Source organism: Myxocyprinus asiaticus, chromosome 11 (genome assembly GCF_019703515.2).
Source record: "Myxocyprinus asiaticus isolate MX2 ecotype Aquarium Trade chromosome 11, UBuf_Myxa_2, whole genome shotgun sequence".
NCBI lineage: Eukaryota > Metazoa > Chordata > Actinopteri > Cypriniformes > Catostomidae > Myxocyprinus > Myxocyprinus asiaticus.
Genome location: NC_059354.1, coordinates 21617130 through 21640009, shown reverse-complemented (window position 1 = coordinate 21640009; position 22880 = coordinate 21617130). Strand labels below are relative to the sequence as shown.

Here is a 22880-nt window from a genome sequence, read left to right as displayed (position 1 = left end):
TTCTGAACAATGCTTTTAAGACTATCACAAGTCCTTTTTGCAAATGTGAAAAAACGTAATCTATGTTAGCCAGCTAGATAATGTGGCCATGGTAACACATTTAACCCTCTGGGGTCTGAGGGTGTTTTGGGCCCTGGAGAAGTTTTGACATGCCTTGACATTTGTGTTTTTTCAGTTGCTTAAGCACATATTAATGGCTAAAGTCTGATAACACTGTATTCAGCACAAACTGGGCTACAATAATATGTGAGCAACATGTATGTACATGTTTGTATTTTTGAGAAAATGACGTTTATGCATGGTTTTTGAAAAAAAACTAAAATTTTAAGTCACTGAAATAAGGCCATATAACACATACTAAACATTTGTTCACAAGACTTTTGAGAACTGGATCTTGTAGCCTAGAGTCTTTGCTACAAAATGATGTGAAAACCATCCTGATCACTCATTCATACAAAACAATATAGTCATTTAACTTTTGTAAGACACTTTTAGTGTTAGAAAGGCCATATGCGAGGAGGCATGGATGATCATGAATATTGATGTGATTCACACCTGAAACAAAAACCCCTCCCCTGAGAGAGAATGAGTGTGAGGAGACTTAATGATTGAATGTATTGTTTGTAGTTTAAGTTAAAAGAAGTAATCTGACTATACATTTTCTTTACATAAAAAGACTTAAATTTTAGACCTACACTACCGTTTAAAAGTTTTAGATCGGTAAGATTTTTAAAAAGTTTTTAAAAGAAGTCACTTCTGCTCACCAAGGCTTTTATATCATATTACAAATCATATTTATATCATACAGCATACAATTTAAATACCTGCTTTAGCCGAAACAACATTTAAATGTAACTAAAACTTGCCTATTAGGACATATTTCAAATTTCAATACTCTGAATACTGGCTGGCAAGTCTGGAAATAGTCCAACTAGTAAAATATGTACATGTTTATATAAAACAGCATGTCAACTAATATGAAAGTAAAACTAAATGACTTAATCATCCGAAATTGTATCCTCGGCTGGATCAAGTCGCTCTTCAAAATGCAAACGTTCTTTGTCGGATTCCCGCTCTTCTTCTGAGGAAAATGTGAACTCTTCATCACTATCCAGGAGCTTCCTCACCTGTGTAGCATGCCATCTTCCAAACGCGCAGGAAAGTGAATGAACTTGATGCTTTTTAAGGCATTGTTGGGGGCATTTACCATTTGGATTGATTGCCTCAGCACATTACTGTATGAATAGCACGCTCTGCTGGTGGGTGTGATCTCATTAGGGATAATTAGCTGAGAAAGGAGAAACTGTACTTTGCTTTGTTTCATACAGATTACATTGCAGGAGAATATTTGTTTTAAATATGAATTGTTTTACTTAAAAGTAGACATTTTAAGCTTTCTTTAGACATATGTTTCATGTGTGTGTGATAAATATTCACTGAGTTTGTTCATTTTTGTGACGTTTCAGAAAGATGCTCGCGGAGACAGAGACAGCTGAAAGCGCACCCTGTTTATTTTCTTTATTTTACAAAAGCACAAGGTTTTGTTATTGTGAGTGTACACAAATAAAAGTAGACCCTTTATAGTCTCTAATGATGTCTTACACTTATCTGTATGCCCAAAAATGACAGAGTATTTTAAGCTGTTTCCGCTGTTATGAGGAAAAAATCCAGCAGGACGCGCCGCCGCATCCGTCGACCCCAGTGGGTTAAATCAGCAGAATTCACTATCACAATGCTCAATACAAGTGTCCAAGGCATTAAAACACATTTACAAGATCAACAAACACAAACACAGTGATAATACAGCATTGGCTAGATAGGGCAGGTGACAGTTCTGTCAACTGGCCCCAGGCAACACTTACTGTTGAGCGCTGCAGTTCCTATTAAGAGTGCTCATCCATACAGAGGAAGTGTCAAGTGACTTGAGTGTTTGAGGCACCATAATGATTGCTGTCATTGAGCTGTGCATTGTTGCCATGGGCCTATATTCATCGCTGCTCGCCATCGCGAGACAGCACTGCAGAGAAATGCAGGGGAGAGTGGAGCTCAAGAACAGGAGACGAGAGAAGGATAAAAAAAAAAAAAAAAGAGGACCAAGAAGAGGACAGAGGGACAGCAGAGAAAACATCATCCATCACAATCACTTGCAGGGATTCTGCTAGTGTCAGCTGATAGGCTGCATAGAAGAGGAACACAGATTGCTCTTTTGCACAGGTGAGATTGCCTACAGAGCTGATGAAAGTATGGAGACTTCTGCCTTGAAATCAGCTCCTCTTCTCTGGAAAATCCAGCTGAACAACCTTTTCTGCATCATTTCTATACACTCTTGCCTACGCAGCTCTCTCTGCTCTTTACTCTGCAGAGGTCTTTCCATTTCTTATTGCTTCTTCAGCACTCTCTCTGCCTTTAACAACTGGCCTCCCAATCAAACATGATCATAAATCTCTAATCAAAGAGCTATATATGCCCCCACTGCATATAGTGGACAGAATCACATATCTATGAGACTTCACCTCCATTACCTGCTCCATACTGCCTCGAGGTATTGTATGTACTGCATGTAATGGATGGTATCACACATCTATGACACTCTGCCTCCAACTGATGCCTCCACCATTTGATACAAGATGTACCACATGACCATGGCAGCACATCTGCAGACAGGGCTCAAATGCACACAGTATGACCGTGCAGGGGACTAAGACCTGACACCCAGGCATGTCAAAACATCAAGATATTGAGAGAACAAAGGGTCACTAGGGGGACAGCCAAGTGTGATTTGTATGCGTGTGTGGAGAGTTCTACTTCCAGTATCTAAACTCATCTAATGAAGTGTGCGGCGCAGCGGACAGGCCTGTCCGCATGACTGCAGCTTAATTCCTTTGCATTTTCACCTTCAGACTTAAAGGAGGTGAACACTGTGATATGCAGTTGTAGAGTTATGCTGCCCAGAACAAGTGAGAGGATTTCTGCCCTTCTCCATTAGAGTCTGTGGGCGGATAAGGGGGGTCGAGGTTAATTAACATGGGGTAGAGACAGGGACATTAATTTCCCTTGAAAAGGCTTTCTCAGACCTCTGGGCCAACAGCACTCCCTTGAGACCAACGGCTGCACTGTTCTCCAACTCTATCCCTCCAGACTTATCTATCTAAAGGCCTGTGCACTTCAATCAATTGAAACGATCATGAAACAACTGCACAATACAGACAGCAAAGAAACACACAAACCCATAAAAAAAAACAAAAAACAATAAGCAATACTGCACCTCCTGTCCAGAGAGGTAGTAAGCAGCCAGAAGCCCTCCAATGAACCGGATGTTCACCTCAAAGACAGATACTTCTGCATTCTGTGGACACAGAGGAAAAAGAGAGATAAAAAAATAAATTAGGAGCACAAAAGGTCAATCAAACTTTTAAATAGCTCCACTAAAGAGCAGAACTTTAAAATGAACCCCAATTTTACATCAGAGCTGACACAATAATCTCTCAATATGAGAATAAATAGAAGGCTGGAGCATTGTGTGTGGCTGATAACGTTTGTGTCGGGGGGGTGGGGGGGGGGGGCATGGGGTTACTTAGCTATACTTCGGAGACAAATTTGTCCCCAGAAGTGACCTAAATGTGACAAAACATCCTTTTGTAATCAACATCCCGGGACATCAATTTTTACCATTAGAAACATTATTAATAAGCAAATATATATGTAAACTAAATATGCAATTAGTTCTCTTTTAGACAGAGTCCAGGATAGCCTGTAGTCATTATAATAAGCTGTATATAAAACATTAGAGGTCTATGCTATGTCCTCATTTACAGTGACAAGAAAAAGTATGTGAACCCTTCGGAATTACCTGTATTTATGTATAAATTTGTCTTAAAATCTGGTTTGATCTTAATCTAAGCTACAATACTGAACAACCACAATCTGATTTAACTAGTGACACACATTATTCTATTGTTCTTGTACATAATACATACATTATTCAAAAATTCACAGTGTAGGTTGGTAAAAAGTATGTGAACCCCTAGGTTAATGACATGTCAGGAGTTGGCAAACCTGGCATCCAATTGATGAAACAATTTAAGTTGTGGGTTAAAGCTACTTTGACTTATAAAAAGCACTCAAACATTGAGTTTGCTATTCACAAGAAGCATCTGCTGACATGGACAATGCCTCGCAAAAACAAGCTATCAGAAGACCTATGATAAAGATTTGTTGCTTTGCATAAGGCTGGGAAGGGTTACAAAGTTCTCAAAGAGCTTAGATATTCATCTGTCCACAGTTAGACAAACTGTCTATAAATGGAGATGATTTAGTACTGTGGCTACTCTTCCTAGAAGGTGATGCAGCAGGACAATGACCCTAACTATAAAAGAAAAAAATCCACTACAGAATGGCTTCAAAAAATGAAAATCCACCTTTTTGGAGTGGCCCAGTCAGAGCTCTGACCTTAACCCGACAGAGATGCTGTGGAATGACCTCAAGAGAGCTGTTCACACCAGACATCCTAAGAATATGGCTGAGCTGAGGCAGTTCTGTAAGGAAGAATGATCCAAAATTTATTCTAAAGGTTGTGCAGGTCTAATCCACAGTTACCAGAAATGCTTGGTTGAGGCTATTGCTGCCAAAGGAGGATCAACCAGTTATTAAATCCAAGGGATCACTTTTTCCACAGCACTGTGAATGTGTAATGGGATGTGTTCAATAAAGACATGAAAGATTATACTTGTTTGTGTGTTGTTAGCTTAAGCACATTAGTGTGATCTGATCCCATTTTATGACCAATTAATGCAGAAAACCAGCTAATTCCAAAGGGTTCACATACTTTGTCTTGCCACTGTAGACAGCCAAGTAAACATGTGTGTTTGATGTTCATCAGAGCTCATGAAAAGACTGCTGGGCCTCATCAACATCATTCTATCATGTCATATTCAACCTTTGTTTAAAAAACATTACCATTTAGTGGCTTCTCACTCACTCACTCACTAAATACCAATTATTTGTTAGAAATAGGATTACCATGTTTGACCAAAATAGCAAAGGAACTAATTCAACCAATTGGGCAAAATAATCTAAAAACTGAGAATTTAGAAGGGATGCTTGTACAAGCTCCCCACAGTTCTTTCAGTTCTCCAACAATCCCATAATCCATAGCACCTCAAGAAGCACTTAGTTTTTTTTGTGTGCTATTCATGAAACATAAGCAGGTTTACCAGTTCTGAACCCAATATTGCTAAAGCACCTTATATCGACAAGGATTTATACTAATTTGATAAGACAGGAACATGCTTTAACCAACTCCTTTCACTTAGCATTCATTTAGCATGTCTATTAATTCTGACAAAATGTGAACATGGAGCAGATTAATTCAGATATGACCGTTCCCTGACCAAGGGCCATTAATTCAGTTTTTGTTTTAACAGCTGCGATTAATATTGATGGCAAGAAGCCTCATTTATCATCACAACAGAATCAAAGACACAGCAACAGAGGGAGAGAGATAGAGACTGAGGGAGAACAAGAGGACATTAGGGAAATAGAGGGTTCTAAAAATCTAAGACTGCTATTAATATTTTTATAACCATCTTATTAACAGCATGTGTCATAACAGCCATTATAGTGCCCATAAACAAATTAGAAGCCCATGACTAGGTGGCCTAGCTTTTAATTTGACAACAACTATTTGCACCCTGATCCAAATAGCACTGGCTGACCCTCACCCCTCCCAAGATGCTAATATTTAACATAACACACACAAACACAAGCAGAGAAAATGTATGGTGGCTCGGAGGCAAAAATGCCACCGAAAAAATTTATAAAATAATAATGATGCCCCCGAATTTCAAATTAATTGCCCCTGCAATAAGGTCCCGTTTTTTTAAAATTAATAACATCTGATATAGCTACAAATACATATGTCATGATCTTCATTTGAATTTTCACTAAACAATATTTGTAGCACGCTGCCCACCATGCAGATGTTGCCTAGTCAGTGTCGGATTATCGCACCATCGACGTGCACAGATGGGCACTCCGCTTCTATCGCTCCACATCAGTTCGGTGTCATGCTCCCGTGCTAAATTCTGTGACGGTTCGCCCCTCTCATTCAAAATAACCTGTCCTAGAGAGTAACACTATCACTCCTTGTGCTATACTTCCCTGCCCATCGGCCCATCTCACTTATGCTGCTCACCGTCTGAAAAGTCTCCTCACATTCTAGAGGCCAAAAGTGTGGGAGGGATTGATGTTATATATTGAGTAAGTATTTAATCAGGTATGAGAAATAACAAAATGTGATGTAACCAAATGCTACAATTTACTATTAATATGTTAATTAATCTGGATATGTTAAATAACCCTACTGTTAAATAAAACTATTAATAATACAATAATAAATTGTGTGAACATTATTATTGAGCATTATCCACTTTTACTATATATCTCTGACTAAACTTTGTGTGAAATGTTTATTTTTGCCTTGTTTTATTCAATTGTCATGAAGGACTTGATAACAGTTTTGTTTAGTAAGCTCCTCATTCCAAATATTGAGAAAAACTAAAATTTCCTCATATAACAGTTTCATAGGCTATGTTAACTTAAAAGCCCAAATATTTGAAAATACATGAATGAGGAAAAAAAAGTGATCCCGTAATTTGTTTAGTCACAATTATGCACATTATGCAGTGTAGAGGTCAAGACATACTGTATACATACCTGTTGACATTGTAACTGATATATTCCCAAATGAATTGGTATTGAGATTCAAAATTGGAATCTTATTAAATCTAATTAGATTGGAAAATCAATTCCAATACCCAGCCTTTTTTGTAGTATTCGACTACAAAAGTATTTGACCTAAAAGGATGACACAGAGTAATTTTATAAGGTTAGAAAAAAATTGCCCTTAAGATGAAAATAAAAAACAATTTCCTCCAAAAAAACAATTTAAAATATTATACCCCCTAATGAAAAAAACCCCTGGCGTGCAGACTGACCACTGCTTTTATGTAATATCAGCCATGCTCAGACATTTTTTGTTGATTTCATTTGTTACATCCTTGCAGTTTATTTCTGCAACTGTACTGCGAATCAGCGATACAGAGAACTACCGAAAATACTCTTGAAGATGGGCACCTGACAATTTATACACAGTTGATATTAGTGCCCGACCGGTATATCGGCCGATATTAGCCTTTCACCGATATATCGGTGTCACCGTATATGTTTACCGATATGCGCCGATATGTAAAGTTTTTTCAGAACATATAATGCAGAAAACAATGCTTTAGCATTGGTGTCATAACATAGTTTGTCCAGCAGAGTGTGCTCCAACTCCACTGTTTATAGAGCTGACTCTGAACTGACGGTGGCTCTGTAGACAGGGCGGAGTTCAGCGGTGTCATCTCGGTAAGCTGCTAACTAGTTTGTGAAATACATACTGGAAAGTTAAACAATGACCCCATCATTTTCCCTTTTCAATATTACTAATATAACGTTAACCCTGTCCCTGACAACCATGTCAGTCATGTTTATCACATCTGTTTGCTGTTAACCAGCTATAGTTTGTCAGTGCAGTCAGTAATGTAGCAGATTGAAAGGTAAACATCAGAGCATCTTTTTGTAGCTCAGCAGACAACGGTGCGGTGGTGGATTGTATCTGTTGAGTGTTGATTTCATACTGTATTATTACCTAGCTGGTGAAATACAATGCTGGAAACTAAAATAAACAACGTCCGTCTTTTACTCTCCGTGACAACGAGCTTATAGCTAACTAGCTAATCACGTAGCTACTTTCATTGTTGTCAGCTGAGTGGAAGCTAATGAGTAAACATGTGTTCACCAAACTGTTTTGTTCAGGATTCACAGTTTGGTACCCCCTTCAACCGAACAATTCCAGTCGTTGCATTTATAAAATGTAATATTTAAAAGTCTGGTTTTCCACCATTGAAAGTTTCCCCTGAACTTGTATAGCAGAATACGGTGTAACACGGCTGCCGCTGTTTATCTCTTGTCACGGCAGTATTAATATAGTCAGCATTTGACTGATACTAAACAGTAATACTGATGTTTATTTAGCTATTTATTTTTATTTATTCTTTATTTTAATGGTCAGCAATTGACATACTAAACAGTACTGAAGTTTATTTAGCTATTTATTGTATTTTTATTTATTCTTTATTTTCTCAGCATTCATTTCTAGAATTTGTTGACAATGTATAATAATGTCAAATATTCTTTGATAAAAATATTTAAGAAAGCAGCCTTCTGAGTACCTTTGCATAGTCATATCAGTGCAAAATCAGTGAAAAATCCACATAGAAAAGGTAAGTTTTCATTCCAGCTCAAAAATTAACTATAATCGGTCACCATATCGGTAATCGGTGAATTTTCCCTCTCTAAAATCGGTATCAAAAATCCCATATCGGTCGGGCTCTAGTTGATACACACACACCAATTTTTTGCTGCAAAAAATTGCTTGAGGGCCGCATGTTGAGTAGCGCTGTAGTAGAATACGTTACTATTAACACTGGGGTGAAAATAGCATCTGCCTTAGTTTTATTCTAAAATGACTGCAGAAGTGACAGACCAACTTTTGTACTAACCACTCAAAAGACATTAAATGGACTGTAACACTTCTACAGTAAATTGATTCTAAAATTGTAATGCAGCATATGCTTTGCAAATCTAATCCAGAGTAAAAGCAAAACTCTTTCCCAAACACTTCACAGGAGGGATCAATTGTTTTCTCTGTTTGTCGTCTCGTTTCTCCAGTATGTCACTATTCTACTCGGTCTCTTTGCAAAAATCCTTCCATGACCTCCACCCCACTGAGAAACCTAGAGCCCTGAACAGCCAGACTCAATGGTCCAAACGTGAATCATCTTCACGTTTCATAAGACACACTTGTTTAAAAGCAACAGTGAGGAAAGGGGCGTGAAAATAAATGAGGTCACTGCTAGACAAGCAAGAAAGCTACAGAAATCCCCACAAAATCTGCTACAAAGAAGTGGCAGAAGGTTTTCCATATTTTACTGAAGTTGTTCAATCTCAAAATGCCAGCAAGTGTGTTTACTTGCATTTTAAATCATTTTATTGGAAATAAACAGCATGGCTACTATGATTGTTCTCCCATAGAAGTGCCCTATGGAGGCTGATTTATCTCGTTTGAAACATGGCGAACACTAGAAATGTTCATTTTGGGACGGATCAGCAGTCTGTAAACCATTCACACCTGTGACTCATTGATGTGTCTCTAAATACTATTCTTTTGTCCAGTGACTAATCCTCCTATCTGTCTGCCACAGTAACACATTTAATAAGAAAATATATTTTTTTTCTTACGTGGACTATTTATACACAGTCCATCATAAAATACAATGAAAGATGGTAACAGATGTATACTATGGCCAAGGATGGCACGCTAGTGTTAGCATTTGCGCTATGAAGGCATGATGTAAACATTACAAACAAGTACAGGTACACATTATATACTTCACAATGGATATCTTACTTTCAATTTATAACAGCTTCTTTTATTCTTTATCTCATGTGGATTCCATTCATAAAATGAGGCAGAAAGCATGATTTTTATTAAATAAGCAGCCTGATGCAAATGACAGGTACAGATACAGAACTGTTTCAAGTATTCGGACAGCAAACATATTGTAAAAAAAAAAAAATACCAGCGATCATTAGGAAAATATAGACAAACCATATTTTCTTAATTGTCTATTTATTCATGACATCTCTCCTCAGTCTAAATGTTATTATGTTTTACACAGAGATTATAAGGATGAAAGTGAAGCAAAGCAGAGCTTGTATAGTTAGTATAATCCAGGGGCAAAATTTGTCATCTTCTGCCTTCAGACATCATCATAAGCAAAATGGATAACATTAAGCTGATCTGCACCAAAAGCAACGAGTAAAGAATGTATGAAATGCACTTGGCTGTAAAGTTTTACCATGTTGCTATGGCTGTTGTTTGAGTCTGGATGTTGACAAGCAGCTGACTTCAACGCTCTATGACACAAAAGGTCAACCTGAAAACACCTACGTCACCTCCTCAGCTGACGTCCTTTCTTCAGTGATTCGATTGTGCATGCTGTCATGTAAACTTGGACGGAGACGAAAACTGTAGCTCGAAAACACAAAAACCTGAGTTAGTTCGATTACAACTGCCAATTTAAATGTACTCAGTATGAATTCTCTAAATTAAGGAAATCAGTTTGGTTATGTCACTCTCGTTTAAAACCACACCATGTTTGTAAGTAACTACAATTAGCACTCTAAAATAGGATTGATAACCATATTCTGCTGCTGTGAATGTACATCCATCAGAGAGATGATGGAGCTGAGGAGACCATAAAAGCCCCTCCATATCTGATGGAGGAGAGGGGAAAAAGTGACTGATAGGGAAATGGAGAGAAACAGGAGAGGAAGAAATCTCATTAATGGGTCAGGATGTGAATGCAGACAGATAAGGGGAGCAGGAGACACTGGGCCCTTGGGGCCACTCGCTGGCTTCATTCTCTGACTTCTCTTTTGTCTGCCATTTTTTCCTCAACATCACCAGCTAAGAACGGGCAGAACTCCGTCCGTTCACATTGTTTCCATGGCGCCAGTCTTGTCTCCTGGATACCGTGATGGGTCACATTTACTCCTCTCTCACCATGCTTAACCTCATAGTGCCATCACACTCTCAATCTGATCAAAACCCAAGAGATTCACACACTCTCTGAGGACTGAAGGCTTCGGAGAGCTATTGGGTGTCAAACAACTGTTAATACAGCCATGTCAACAAGCTGCCAAAGTATGGAGTCGACCACTGAAAAATAACTGGGTCTATAAACAAAAAACAGACCTCTAAGAAATAACAATCTGGTCCACCATTCAGGCTACATCTACATTAATCCAATACATTTGAACATGGCTTTCCGTTTTCGAAACGCTCTGTCCACACTGCCGTTTTCAAGCTATTTTCAAAAGTTGCTCATCCACACTGAAACTTTTGAAAACGCTTGAATCCCTTTACTGCGCATGTGAAAATCGCTGTTGCATGTAACGCAATTGTCCTCGTGTTCCGTCGCCGGACACAAATTCACAGTAAACTTCCCGTCGCCTTTGAAGGAATGCAATGTGAAATGTACAAAGTAACATTTATTTTTAAAAACACTATCAAAGTGAATCAGCGCTGCTGTAACACGGCCCACCATCTTGTTTTGGCTGAATGGATCACATGACTACATCACATGACAACAAATACATCATCGTTTTCAGATATATCCGTTTTTCCTGTCCACACAACAACATGAAGACTGTGTTTTTAAATTTAGCCACTTGGGAGAGCATTTTCAAAAAGCTGTTTTTGCCGACATAAACGCTGTCTCAGTGTGGATGGAGGCCAAAACTTTTATTAGTGTGTACGTGGCAAAGGTATTGTTTGGTGAACTTGTGTTTGTGTCTAGGCCACTTACCACGCTGAAATCCAGATTTTGTTCGATCCACTCCTGGCCATCCTTAAACTCCTCATGCAGATCCATTATATAGAGGGTGTCCAGGGCATCTACTATAGTAGCCCCCATCTGGGAATTACCTGCAAAAGGGGGTAGAGAGACCATGAATCCCACAAACACGTGTTAAAAACAACAAGTGACAGTTACGCCTATGCCAACTGCCGGTGAATGTAATCTCCATTTTCATCAGTATAAAGACAAATTGCATAGCACAATAAATAAAAAATGTGAGTTGTACTTGCCAGTGGGGTAGTCAAACGATTTGGGGGTCCAAAATTAAAAGCTTCAGACAAGGTGCTTTACAAAATTCACTACCACGGTACAAGGGTTTTCTGGGAGTTGATACTGGATTCCTAAGCAAATGCTAGGGTGTTCTGGATCAGTGCTAGCTGGTTACTTTTTGGCCATCAGAGCCCATTTGGGCCAAAAGTGCCAAGTCTATGATATATTGGTCCCTATACATGGGTCGGATCCCTTCTTCCAAGTCTATGTGATTTTTTTTTTTTTTACCTATTCTGCCATCCACAAGGCAAAAGTCTTAACTCTGATTGCTTAGAACAGTAACAATTTGAGCAGCACAATTTGAGGCATCATTTATGTCAGTAACAAACAGTGCGGGGCAAATTACGTGCAGAAGTTGAACACTTCAGGTTAGGGGTTAGTTAAAATCCCTAATTCTATATTAGCAATTGTAACAGTGCCAGTACCACTAACAAGACAGTTCTTTCAAACACACTGTACTCAAGTTTATTTTTCTTTTTTTTTTCTGTAAAACATGAAATGTAAACGCACCATAAAGAGAGACTGAGCTTGAGTATCTGATGACATCACAAATCCCTAGAATACACAGGCACCCCTGGGACACACCTTCTGTGCAGGGCATATATAACAGAGACAACAGGAAATCCAGTCGATGGACTCGCCAGATTCTTTCCATGATCTCTGTGATGACTTGAGTTTAACTCAGGCCTTCATTGTGATACTGACAGCTCCATCACACACACTCATCTCTTCCAATCTCCTAATCTCCCCATCTCAACAGCTACACAAACTGAAGGGAGGAAGGAAACAGTCTTCTTTAAGGCAGTCTGTCTGTCTTTGTACTACAGGAGAACGGTATTAATCCGAGCCAAATTGAAGGGGAAAAATGTATATAAGCTTGCTATGCATCAGAAACCTTTAAGTGAGTAATATATTGACATTAAAATACATTCTCCCAATTTAACATGCAGAAATGTAAATTAGCCATTCAAAGATGGATTGCCCCAAAAGTGTAAACACTGTTGCTCTGTGGCACTTTCAGCATGTTGATCTGCTTGTCTGAGCATCCCAACCAACCCGACAAAGCAACATTTATTCAACCAATGGCATGCGTTTACAGCAGGACAATCCTTACCAATGGCAAACAGGGGAATGTTTAGGAAACAAGTTTGAAAACAGTGATTATTTTTGCTATTTCATTTGGTGACTTGAGGCACAGAAATTACACACTTCACCTTTAAATTGCCCGTTTAGGTAAAACTTTAACAAGATTGCATTTATACAATGCTTTTACACTATTAAAACTAAAATTTCAAAGCAGAAAACTATTCAGTGCTGCTGTGTAGCATCTCTCCCTCTCTCTCACTCTAATCTGTAGGAGTGTTATCATCATTATTATTGTCAGGAGCTCTAAATCACTCTAAAAATACCCAGCAGCCACCAGCATATTAGCTCTTTTAATCTGCCCAAACTGCAGCTCTTGAAAGTCAAGCAGCACACCATCCGGCCCAGCTCTCTTCCACAGTGTTCCTTAACTGGCTTTACACCAGGACCCAGATTTTAAATTGGGCACCAAGTGGCGACCCAAAAGTATCAAAATTATCAAACAAAGTAACCAAACATCTCTTCAAAATCATAAACTGAAACTCAAATGTAACCATGAACTGCATAGGCCGAACAATATGCACAACTATTTAAATGACACTGGCTGAATAGGAAAATTGACGAATTTGTAAATGCATAAATGGCAGCAAAAGCTGCATTTACCCAGGAACCCATTTTAATGAAGTCTGAGTCATATTTGAATTGACTTGCATAGTTTTTTTTTTTTTTTTTTTCCTCTCTCTCTCCCTTTAAGTCCTCGTGGTGGCATAGTGACTCGCCTCAATCCGGGTGGCGGAGGATGAATCTCAGTTGCCTCCACGTCTGAGACAGTCAATACACGCATCTTATCACGTGGCTTGTTGAGAGCGTAACCACGGAGATGTGGCGCATATGGAGGCTTCACGCTATTCTCCGCTGCATCCACACACCCAACTGAGAGCGAGAACCACACATTAGAGCGACCACGTGGAGGTTAATACCCCAAGTGACTCTACCATCCCTAGCAACCAGGACAATTTGGTTTCTTAAGAGACCTGGCTGGAGTCACTCAGCACGCCCTGGATTCAAACTCGCGACTCCAGTGGTGGTAGTCAGTGTCAATACTCGCTGACCTACCCAGGCCCCTTGCATAGTTTTGTTAATAGTTTTTGAGGATAAGGCCATGTCACGCAACCTGTGTCCCTGTTAGGCATCTGCCCAATTTGGCTAATGTTTACAAAATGACAGAACTTAAATATGCACCAAAATACTGTAGGAGTTTGATTGGATGCCCAGCCTTTGACATCAACAGCAAAAGATATGGGAACTAATTTTTATCTTTCCTTTCAAAAGCATATGTATTTTTCTTATCCTAACTATGCACAAATGTATGGTTAGTTGCATATACCATTATTTTCCACTGCTGAACAGACCTGCAACCCATTTCTGTGGTCGTGACACATCAGTTCTACAAAACCACAGAAACATTTCTGCTTTTCATCTGACTGCAAGTTTACAAGGCCTACAGCATTGTCCTTTTACCTCATTTACGGCCGTAACGTCTAGACTCCTTTCCATTTCATCTTGCAGTTGCCTTTCTTTCAACAACTGTAAGAAGAGACTCTTCATCTTTGACTTTTACCATCAAGATTGATAACCAAAATCATCACTCCAATACTTACTAGCTTAATCTCTCTCAATCATTCCTACTCTCTCAGCTCTCATTGGAAATCAGGTCTCATTATACAGAATGAGTCTTGATTGGCTTTTACACAAGTTGGCATTATGGATGCCAAATTTTACTCGTGTATATCAAATTGGACTCGATAAGGTTACTTGGGGTATACCAACGGCAGTCATGCTGAGCTCCTCAATCTCTGCTTCAAACCATCTCTCGTTCCTTCTCTCCCTCAGATTGTGCCATCTGTGCCAGCTTTATCTGGCAACAGATTTTGAGCCGTTCTAATAAGAACGCACACATGGCAGCTGGTCTGATGATTTCATTCTTCAGCTGGTCTTCAGATTCTCCACTGCCTCAGCAGGCTTGAGTGCAACACCAGCTCATAGAGACCCAATGTGATTCTGTTGGGCCTCATGTAAACTGATAGTAGACAAAGGCAGGCCTAACAGTCGTAAAAGCCTGACCACACACTCCGTCATAAATCTTACTGATAAAAACCATGACAAAATCAAACAAAGGGAGTCTAAAACAGACTATAAAATCCCATGAAGCCTTGCTCATTAAAGGATCGAACTCTCAACTCCTATTGGATGAGGCACACAACAGAACACCCCTCAACCATGACATCATTGGGAGTAGAAATAACTCCGAGATGCTCCCAGCAACTTTGCTCGCCGTACATTGCTGCTTTCAGGTGTAGCCTCGTGGCACAAGGAAGTAACGTCCGACTTGAAACTGTGGTCATACAATCTCCATCTCGCTGGATGAGTTGAGATTACTCTGTGTTCCACCGAACACTAACGGATCCGAAGGAGACCGCTGAGCAACCCGAATCTTCATCAGTTTGCCTGCAGAAGTGAAGAGATAAAAGATTTCTCTTCCATCTTCAATCAATCCCGCCAGCCCGCCAAGAATCAGCAGCCATACCGCCCGCCAACAGAGCGAGGAAACGGCCTCCTGTCATCACCCGAGCCTCGAGGAAATGAGTCGGAGTCAAACAACGGATGAACACACATTCTAGCTGCATCCTCATTCGATTCAAGTTTCAGAGGTTTACGTCTGGGCAGAGATAGAATATTATAGTGTGTTATTCTTGTGTATCAAGGTTATTGCTTGAACAGTTTACGGACCGCCGAGTCCGCTCATTGTTAATAATAATACTCAAGGTATTACTGTAATGTACTGTTATCACGAATGAGATCTGCTGTGTTGTAGTCCAACCACATTGGACTGTTGTGTATTTCCGCCATCGCGGGTGAGACCGGCACACTGAGTTTATCCATTAAAGAATCAAAGACCGCGGGATGGTTTACAAGCCATCCACCGCGTCTCTGAGTGATAAACTAACAGCTGCTTTCTCTCCTACTATCGTGAAACCGGCTTTGGGGCCATCACTTAATTCTCTCTCTCTCTCTCGTACTAACCACACACACACACACACACACCCACGCACGCACGCACACACGCACGCACGCGTGTGGGATGTCAGTGCTCGGATTCAAGCCTTCATTGTTTTTTTTTTTTTCGAAAATCGATGACGATTTTCCTAAGAGAACAATCTAATATTGAAACTGTTATACTATCTGGTTATTAGTCCCTGATTCCAGGGTGGTGCCCCGGCGATATTAATACTTACTAATATTCTATTGATTTTTGATAATTGATAATTATCTTTGATGATTGCTGAATTTGAAGGATCAATAAGCTAGTGTTAATTTTAATCAATGTTTCATCGATGTTAACAATTAACGATTATCTTTGATAATTGTTGATTTAAAGGATTTAAAAAAAGCTAACATTCTCATCAATGTTCTATTGATTTTAATAATTAATCATTATCTTTGATAATGATTAATTATTGCTAATAACCAAACCCACTCCTAAACGTAGCGCACTACATTTACTGGAGCCCCGTATGAGGTTTTAATGAGTTAGATTCTATTATTTAATTTAAATATTAACTAATAACTAAAGAAATAATTAGCAATTATTTCTGATAGTAACACTGATCTAAACAACCAGTAAAGCCCTACATAATAATTGGTGCCCCGTGTGAGGCATCCTACGTGCCAGTTTGTCACAGTGTGTATGCATAAGAATCCAAAGTAATAACTTGAATCATTACTTCAAAGTTTGGTTCTGTTTGACAATTGACTTCTCACAGCTTGCCAAGCATAAGTCAGTGTGATGTGAAAGTGCTCTTAAGAGTGAATTAGGGGTTGGTAAGTTTATGATAGTTTGCTTAAAACCTGCTGTTGTTATTTAACTCTAATGCTTTCACCTAGATGTTACAGAGAGGTGCCAAGTCACCTCACTGACGTCCACCAAAGAGAGAACGCAGTGAAATTTGCACATTACATAACAGTAGCCCGTAAGCCACAGGTCGAAGCCTCTCACCTGTGTGTTCGTGTCAGCATTAAAGAAACTGTAAAACAACAAGTTATCAGAGCCACTGTGTTGCAACAATTTTTACCCCAGTAAAATGAGTCACCAATCGCCCCGCGTGACTGTAGCTGAAGCTCCACAGAGGTCAGTCGACCCAGCACTGCAAGATGTGGTAGCTGCTGTCCTCTGACATGCTCTCCATAGAGCAGAGAGATGACCTTAACGGCTACAATATTAGTCGTTGTGATGAAGCATTGCAGGGACTAGTTCATTATGTCAACAACCCGGTCGGGAAGCCAAAGAGCACAATCCACAGACCTAGTGGGCCAAATGTTCCTTCATCAAAGCAAAACCCATCTGCAAACCGCAGAGCACCAGGCCCAGCTCGCCCAGCTGCAGAGCAGCTACCAAGCGGTGCAGAGGGAAAATCTCAGCCTGCACCAAGAAGTTAGGTGCACCCAAGCTGAGAAAGTCCAAGCACAGGAAGATAATGCAACCCTGCGTAGGCAGCTTCAAGCTGCTCAGCTAAGAGTAGAGTCAGATCAGGTAAGTGCAGCTGAAATGCACAGCACAACATCTGACATAGAAGAGGGCCCCCTCTTTAGTGCTACGCATAGAAATGTGCCCCTGAGAAACACAGGGACACACGCTAGGAGCCGAGCTGCCCCTAGTGGTACAGTCTCTGACTTCGTCCTCCGAGACACCTTTCAAGCTCCTCCAGCAGCCCGCTGGTTGGATGCAGGTGCCCCTCCTTACAGTTGCCCCCCCAGTCAGTTTTCAGTCACGCCACCTTGCTTTTCAAACCGACTGATTCCACGCCACGGAGGGGGGTGGGAATTACTTCCAAGCCCAGAGTGGTGTAAGTGGCTCGAAGATCCCATTAGCCAGGGAGCTGTACGCAACCCGGGGTCCACCCCCACGCGTTGACTGGACTCCTTCCCCACCACGAAGGGGAGGAAGTCATCCTCACTGGTATAGCGAGCCGAGTGACTATGGTGTTTCAGATGACTCTGACGACCAAGTCATACCGACACCAAGGCTTGCGCATCCGACAACTCGAGTCCCTCGCAGGGGACATAGAACGCTTTGACCCAAGTAATCGAGATTCAAACATCGACAATTATCTTAGGGAAATTGAGCACTGCCTTGTTGACTTGCCTTACGCTTCATCGCGTGAAAAACTCAAGCTCATAAGGAAACGCTACCGACTGGTACACAAAACCGCTACTCAGCTCTGTGTAAAGCCCTACGCAAGGAGTATTCGCTGTATATCAACGAAGCCTCCGCTACCATAGGTGCTTTCACCATCACCCAGAAGAGGCACGAGCCTCTGCGTGAGTATTACAGACGCCTGAGAACCACGTACTTCCAAGGAACTAACGAACCAGGTCTGGAGGAGGAATGAGCTTTCAAGTCTCTTTTCCTTCACAACCTCCACAAGTGCGTGCGATATGACGTCACGATGCACTGCAGAACGGGCAACCCCACCATGCAGGAAATCAGATGGTACGCGCAACTGGCATGGGAGACGCGCGTGCGCCCTGCCCGAGGACATGAAGGCGACGCCAGAGTTCTGGGGATCCAAGCCTCAGAATATGCAGACCTAGCTCTTGAAGGCAACGAAATGCCTCGCGTTAAGGTGAATGCTAGAACAGGACCCCAGAGGCGCTGATCACCCCACCAGCAGGGTAGGCAACAGAACCGGGGGGTGGTGACCAGACACACCCCCAGGGTCACAGCAGGGCTAAACAACAAAACGTTCACCAGCTGAAAGGCACGGTTCCAACGAAAACCCAAACAAGAAGGTGAGTGGGTAGACGAGGTTTCAAATCCCTCAGAAAACAAGATTTGAGAAAGGAAATGGAGGATATAAGGAGACACTTGATTGAGTTAGTAACAAAGCTTGACGTGCTCCGTCGTTCACCAGGTCTGCCGAACTCCTCAAAAGGAACACGGCACTGAAACCCCGTCAGTATGACTAGACGATGTACCCTCTCCCGTTAACACCAAAGTTTACTTTGTAGGTCGGGAAAAGGGGAACAGGGTCCAAGTTGCTCCCCAAAACAGTCACTCCTAACATGCCACACCCTCCTTTCCTGACCTTCTTGGGCGATCTGTTCAGTAAGGGCAATGCCTGACACGAATGCATCAGCTCCCAAGCACTACTCGACACTGGTTCCGAAATAAGTCTAATGGGTTCCAACACCTTCGCAGAGGTGGCTAAAGCAAAGCTCTCCCTTGGCAAACTGTTACAAACAGAACTGCAGTGTAAGCATCACAAGCTACACGCAAATCTATCACAAAACGTGTGTGGATCGACATTACCTTTCAAGGGATGACACTAGTATACCCTGTTTACATATGTCCCATTAATACGGAACCACTGTTAATTGTCCAGAACCTATTGAACAGATTGGCTCCGCTCATTGACTGCCGTCGTGGACACGTGGGCTCAGGTTGACACACCGAGGCCACTTGGTCCAGAAAACAGTTTGCCAGCTTAAGATGGACAAGTCGCCATCATCCAAAAATCCAACAAGTACAATTACAGGGCCTGGGTAAAACCCTTCAGGGTACTATAGTCACTGTAAATTTACACTCCATTCTTATCAATAACACTATGCATGCTTTAGGGACTTTGTCAGAGAAGACAACTTGTGTGTACCATTAGAGATCTAATGCAGGACCACAGGGAAATTAGTTCCTCAGTCAACAGTCTTAGTGGTGGAAGGATTCCAGCTTACCTGGTCTCCCTAGACCTTGTCAAACAAAGCCTTAGATCTGCTACTATCTCCATTGTGCAACCTTCACAGATACACCTGGAATATAGTTTTGGCAGTGAAATTCCAATCCATGTAAATCTTCAGAACCTCAAAATAGGATTTATCCTCAATCTACCATCATAGAAAAGGCAGAATATATACAGACTAAAGTCTGTATTTAATGTTGGTTTTCAGAGAGGCAATGCACACATTCACCTCAAAACACCACCAACACTCACCTACCACGATGAGGACCCCTCGCTCTACCTTATCCCTAAACTAAACATGTGCACCAAGACAAAGGACATTCAATGGGTTTGTCCAAAAGCAACCCCTTTGTTAGAGAGGTGACTGACTACCTCTGCGGCCTAAGTGCCAAATCCCCTGAACAAGTGTCAATGTAGCATGTCTGTCAAAGATGAAGGAACAGAGACAAGGGTAGAGCGAGCAGGCAATCGCTGGCTCGTTAACACACCAGCCACTGAAGTCCCAATGTCATACAACCCCCATGATACAGCCATTAAACTAACACTACCAAACCAAACAGTGTTCTTAACAGTTCCCCAAGGAGCTACCGTGCACATTGACGATATTTTCCTCCATCTCAACGTCGACAAACATGACGCAGAAATTGAGAACATGGACGCATTTAGAGGTCACAGCCTCACCACTGATGACACTCTTCAACAGCAGCTTCAGGCTGAAGGGATGAAATTAGTGAAGTTCAGTCTCAAACCGACTGGCTTGACCACTATATTTCCTAGTCACATAAGCAGATCGTCATCTTACCGAGAACACCCTATCAGTTTGGTTGGCCTCTGGCTCCTCCTTAGTGGTTGGATCATCACGGCAATTATAGCACATGCCATGTACAGGTACATTCAACACCTACAGGCCAGACTGGACTCCCTTCTCGTACAGCCACGTTTTACACACCAGTCTGAGCCCATCCCACAGGTTAACCCCAGTCATTTCCAAGGATAAGCCTTTTAACCTTTAAACCTCCCTAAACATTTTGGTCCTAGTAACCAATGTCAGGTTCTACTTTGATTTTGTGTTATGACCAAAGAACAACAAAGGATTGTGTTCCGGTTAATGCTGTGCCTTCCAATAACTTGAAATGTTTATGTGTGATGAATGTAGTTTTAGATTTAGCTAGAAGTTCTATGCCCAGATGTGCCTCAATCTCTGTCCAGACGATAAAGCCTCTGTGAACTCTAATGAACTGTATGGACTGTGCAACCGTTTTCTTTCCTATCAGGAATACATGGATGGCATAACACACAGGTTACTGTGAACCAACAAGAACTGCTCGGCCCTTCAGTTGCTCTAAAGATGCTGGACAACAACCAACTCTTCAGACCAAAGGGGAGAATGTTGGGACTCATGTATTCAGAAGACAAAGGCAGGCCTAACAGTCATAAAAGCCTGACCACACACTCCGTCATAAATCTTACTGATAAAAACCGTGCCAAAATCAAACAAAGGGAGTCCAAAACAGACTACAAATCCCATGAAGCCTTGCTCACTAAAGGATCGAACTCTCAACTCCTATTGGATGAGGCACACAACAGAACGCCCCTCAACCATGACGTCATCGGGAGTAGAAATACCTCTGAGATGCTTCCGGGATTTGCTTCCAGCAACTTTGCTCGCAGTGCGTAGACGCAGCTCATCGCTGCTCTCATGTGTAGCCTCGTGGCACAAGGAAGTAATGTCCGACTTGAAACTGTGGCCATACAATCTCCATCTTGCTGGATGAGTTGAGATTACTCTGTGTAGAAGTGAAGAGATAAAAGATTTCTCTTCCATCTTCAATCAAGTCAACGTCGCTGATATCTCTGCCAGCCCGCCGAGAATCAGCAGCCGTACCGCCCGCCGACAGAGCGAGGAAACGGCCTCCCGTTATCACCAGAGCCTCAAGGAACCAGGTTGGAGACAAACAACAGATGAACACACATTCTAGCTGCATCCTCATGCGATTCAAGTAAGAGGTTTACGTGTGGGCAGAGATGGAATATTATAGTGTGTTATTCTTGTGTATCAAGGTTATTGCTTGTACGGTTTACGGACTGCCGAGTCTGCTCATTGCTAATGTTAATACTCAAGGTATTACTGTAATGTACTGTTATCACGAATGAGATCTGCTGTGTTGTAGTCCAACCACATTGGACTGTTGTGTATTTCCACCATCATGGGTGAGACCGGCAAACTGAGTGATAAACTAACAGCTGCTTTCTCACGATCACAAATCCGGCTTTGGGGCCTTCACTTAATTCTCTCTCTCTCTCATACTAACCACACACACACACGCGACCCCTCACAAACATTCTCGCGCACATTTTTGGCTAGTAGATAACTTCGTGATAAAGCTCAGCTTTGTCCCTAAGCTATTGTACAAGTGGATACACGTGGTAAACAGGCAGACGCCATTGACCGGTATTCTCTGGCTGGAAATCTCGCGTGACATACTCTCCACGAGAGTCACGTCCGCCATTTTGTGCGCGTCCCTCCTTACACACACACACACACACCTTCCTTGTGTTATAGGATTATTTTGGTTACCATATCTAATATCACTGTTTAGTTGGTAGTTGTATGTCAGAAGTTTATTGACGGCATTGTATCAATTATTAATTGATATTACTGCATAAATAAACTTTGTTATATTTCAAAGAGAAGTGTTTTGGTTTGTTTTGCATACACCTGTATCAAATGCTGACAGGATGTCAGTGCTCGGATTCAAGCCTGCATTGTTTTTTTTTTTTTTTGAAAATCGATGTCGATTTTCCTCAGAGAACAATCTAATATTGAGACTGTTATACTATCTGGTTATTAGTCCCTGATTCCAGGGTGGTGCCCCGGCGATATTAATCCTAATTAATATTCTATTGATTTTTGATAATTGATCATTATCTTTGATGATTGTTGAATTTGAAGGATCAATAAGCTAGTGTTAATTTTAATCAATATTTCATTGATGTTAACAATTAATGATTATCTTTGATAATTGTTGATTTAAAGGATTAAAAAAAAAAGCTAACATTGATTCTCATCAATGTTCTATTGATTTTAATAATTATCTTTGATAATTATTAATTATTGCTAATAACAAACCCGCTCCTAAATTTAGCGCACTACATTTACTGGAGCCCCGTATGAGGTTTTAAACAGTTAGATTCTATTATTTAATTT

General features: G+C 41.0%; 1 protein-coding gene across 3 annotated transcripts in view; it reads right to left on the bottom strand.

Moving 5' to 3' along the window:
• The window catches only part of LOC127447866 (mannosyl-oligosaccharide 1,2-alpha-mannosidase IB-like), a 186492-nt gene that overhangs the window by 64191 nt on the left and 99421 nt on the right, over positions 1-22880 (bottom strand). For all 3 annotated transcript variants that reach the window (XM_051710018.1, XM_051710019.1, XM_051710020.1), the window contains 2 exons: positions 11475-11593; positions 3266-3346 (listed from right to left, as the gene is read on the bottom strand). In XM_051710018.1, the coding sequence (XP_051565978.1) occupies positions 3266-3346; positions 11475-11593 (200 nt within the window). The remainder of the gene's footprint in view (positions 1-3265; positions 3347-11474; positions 11594-22880) is intronic.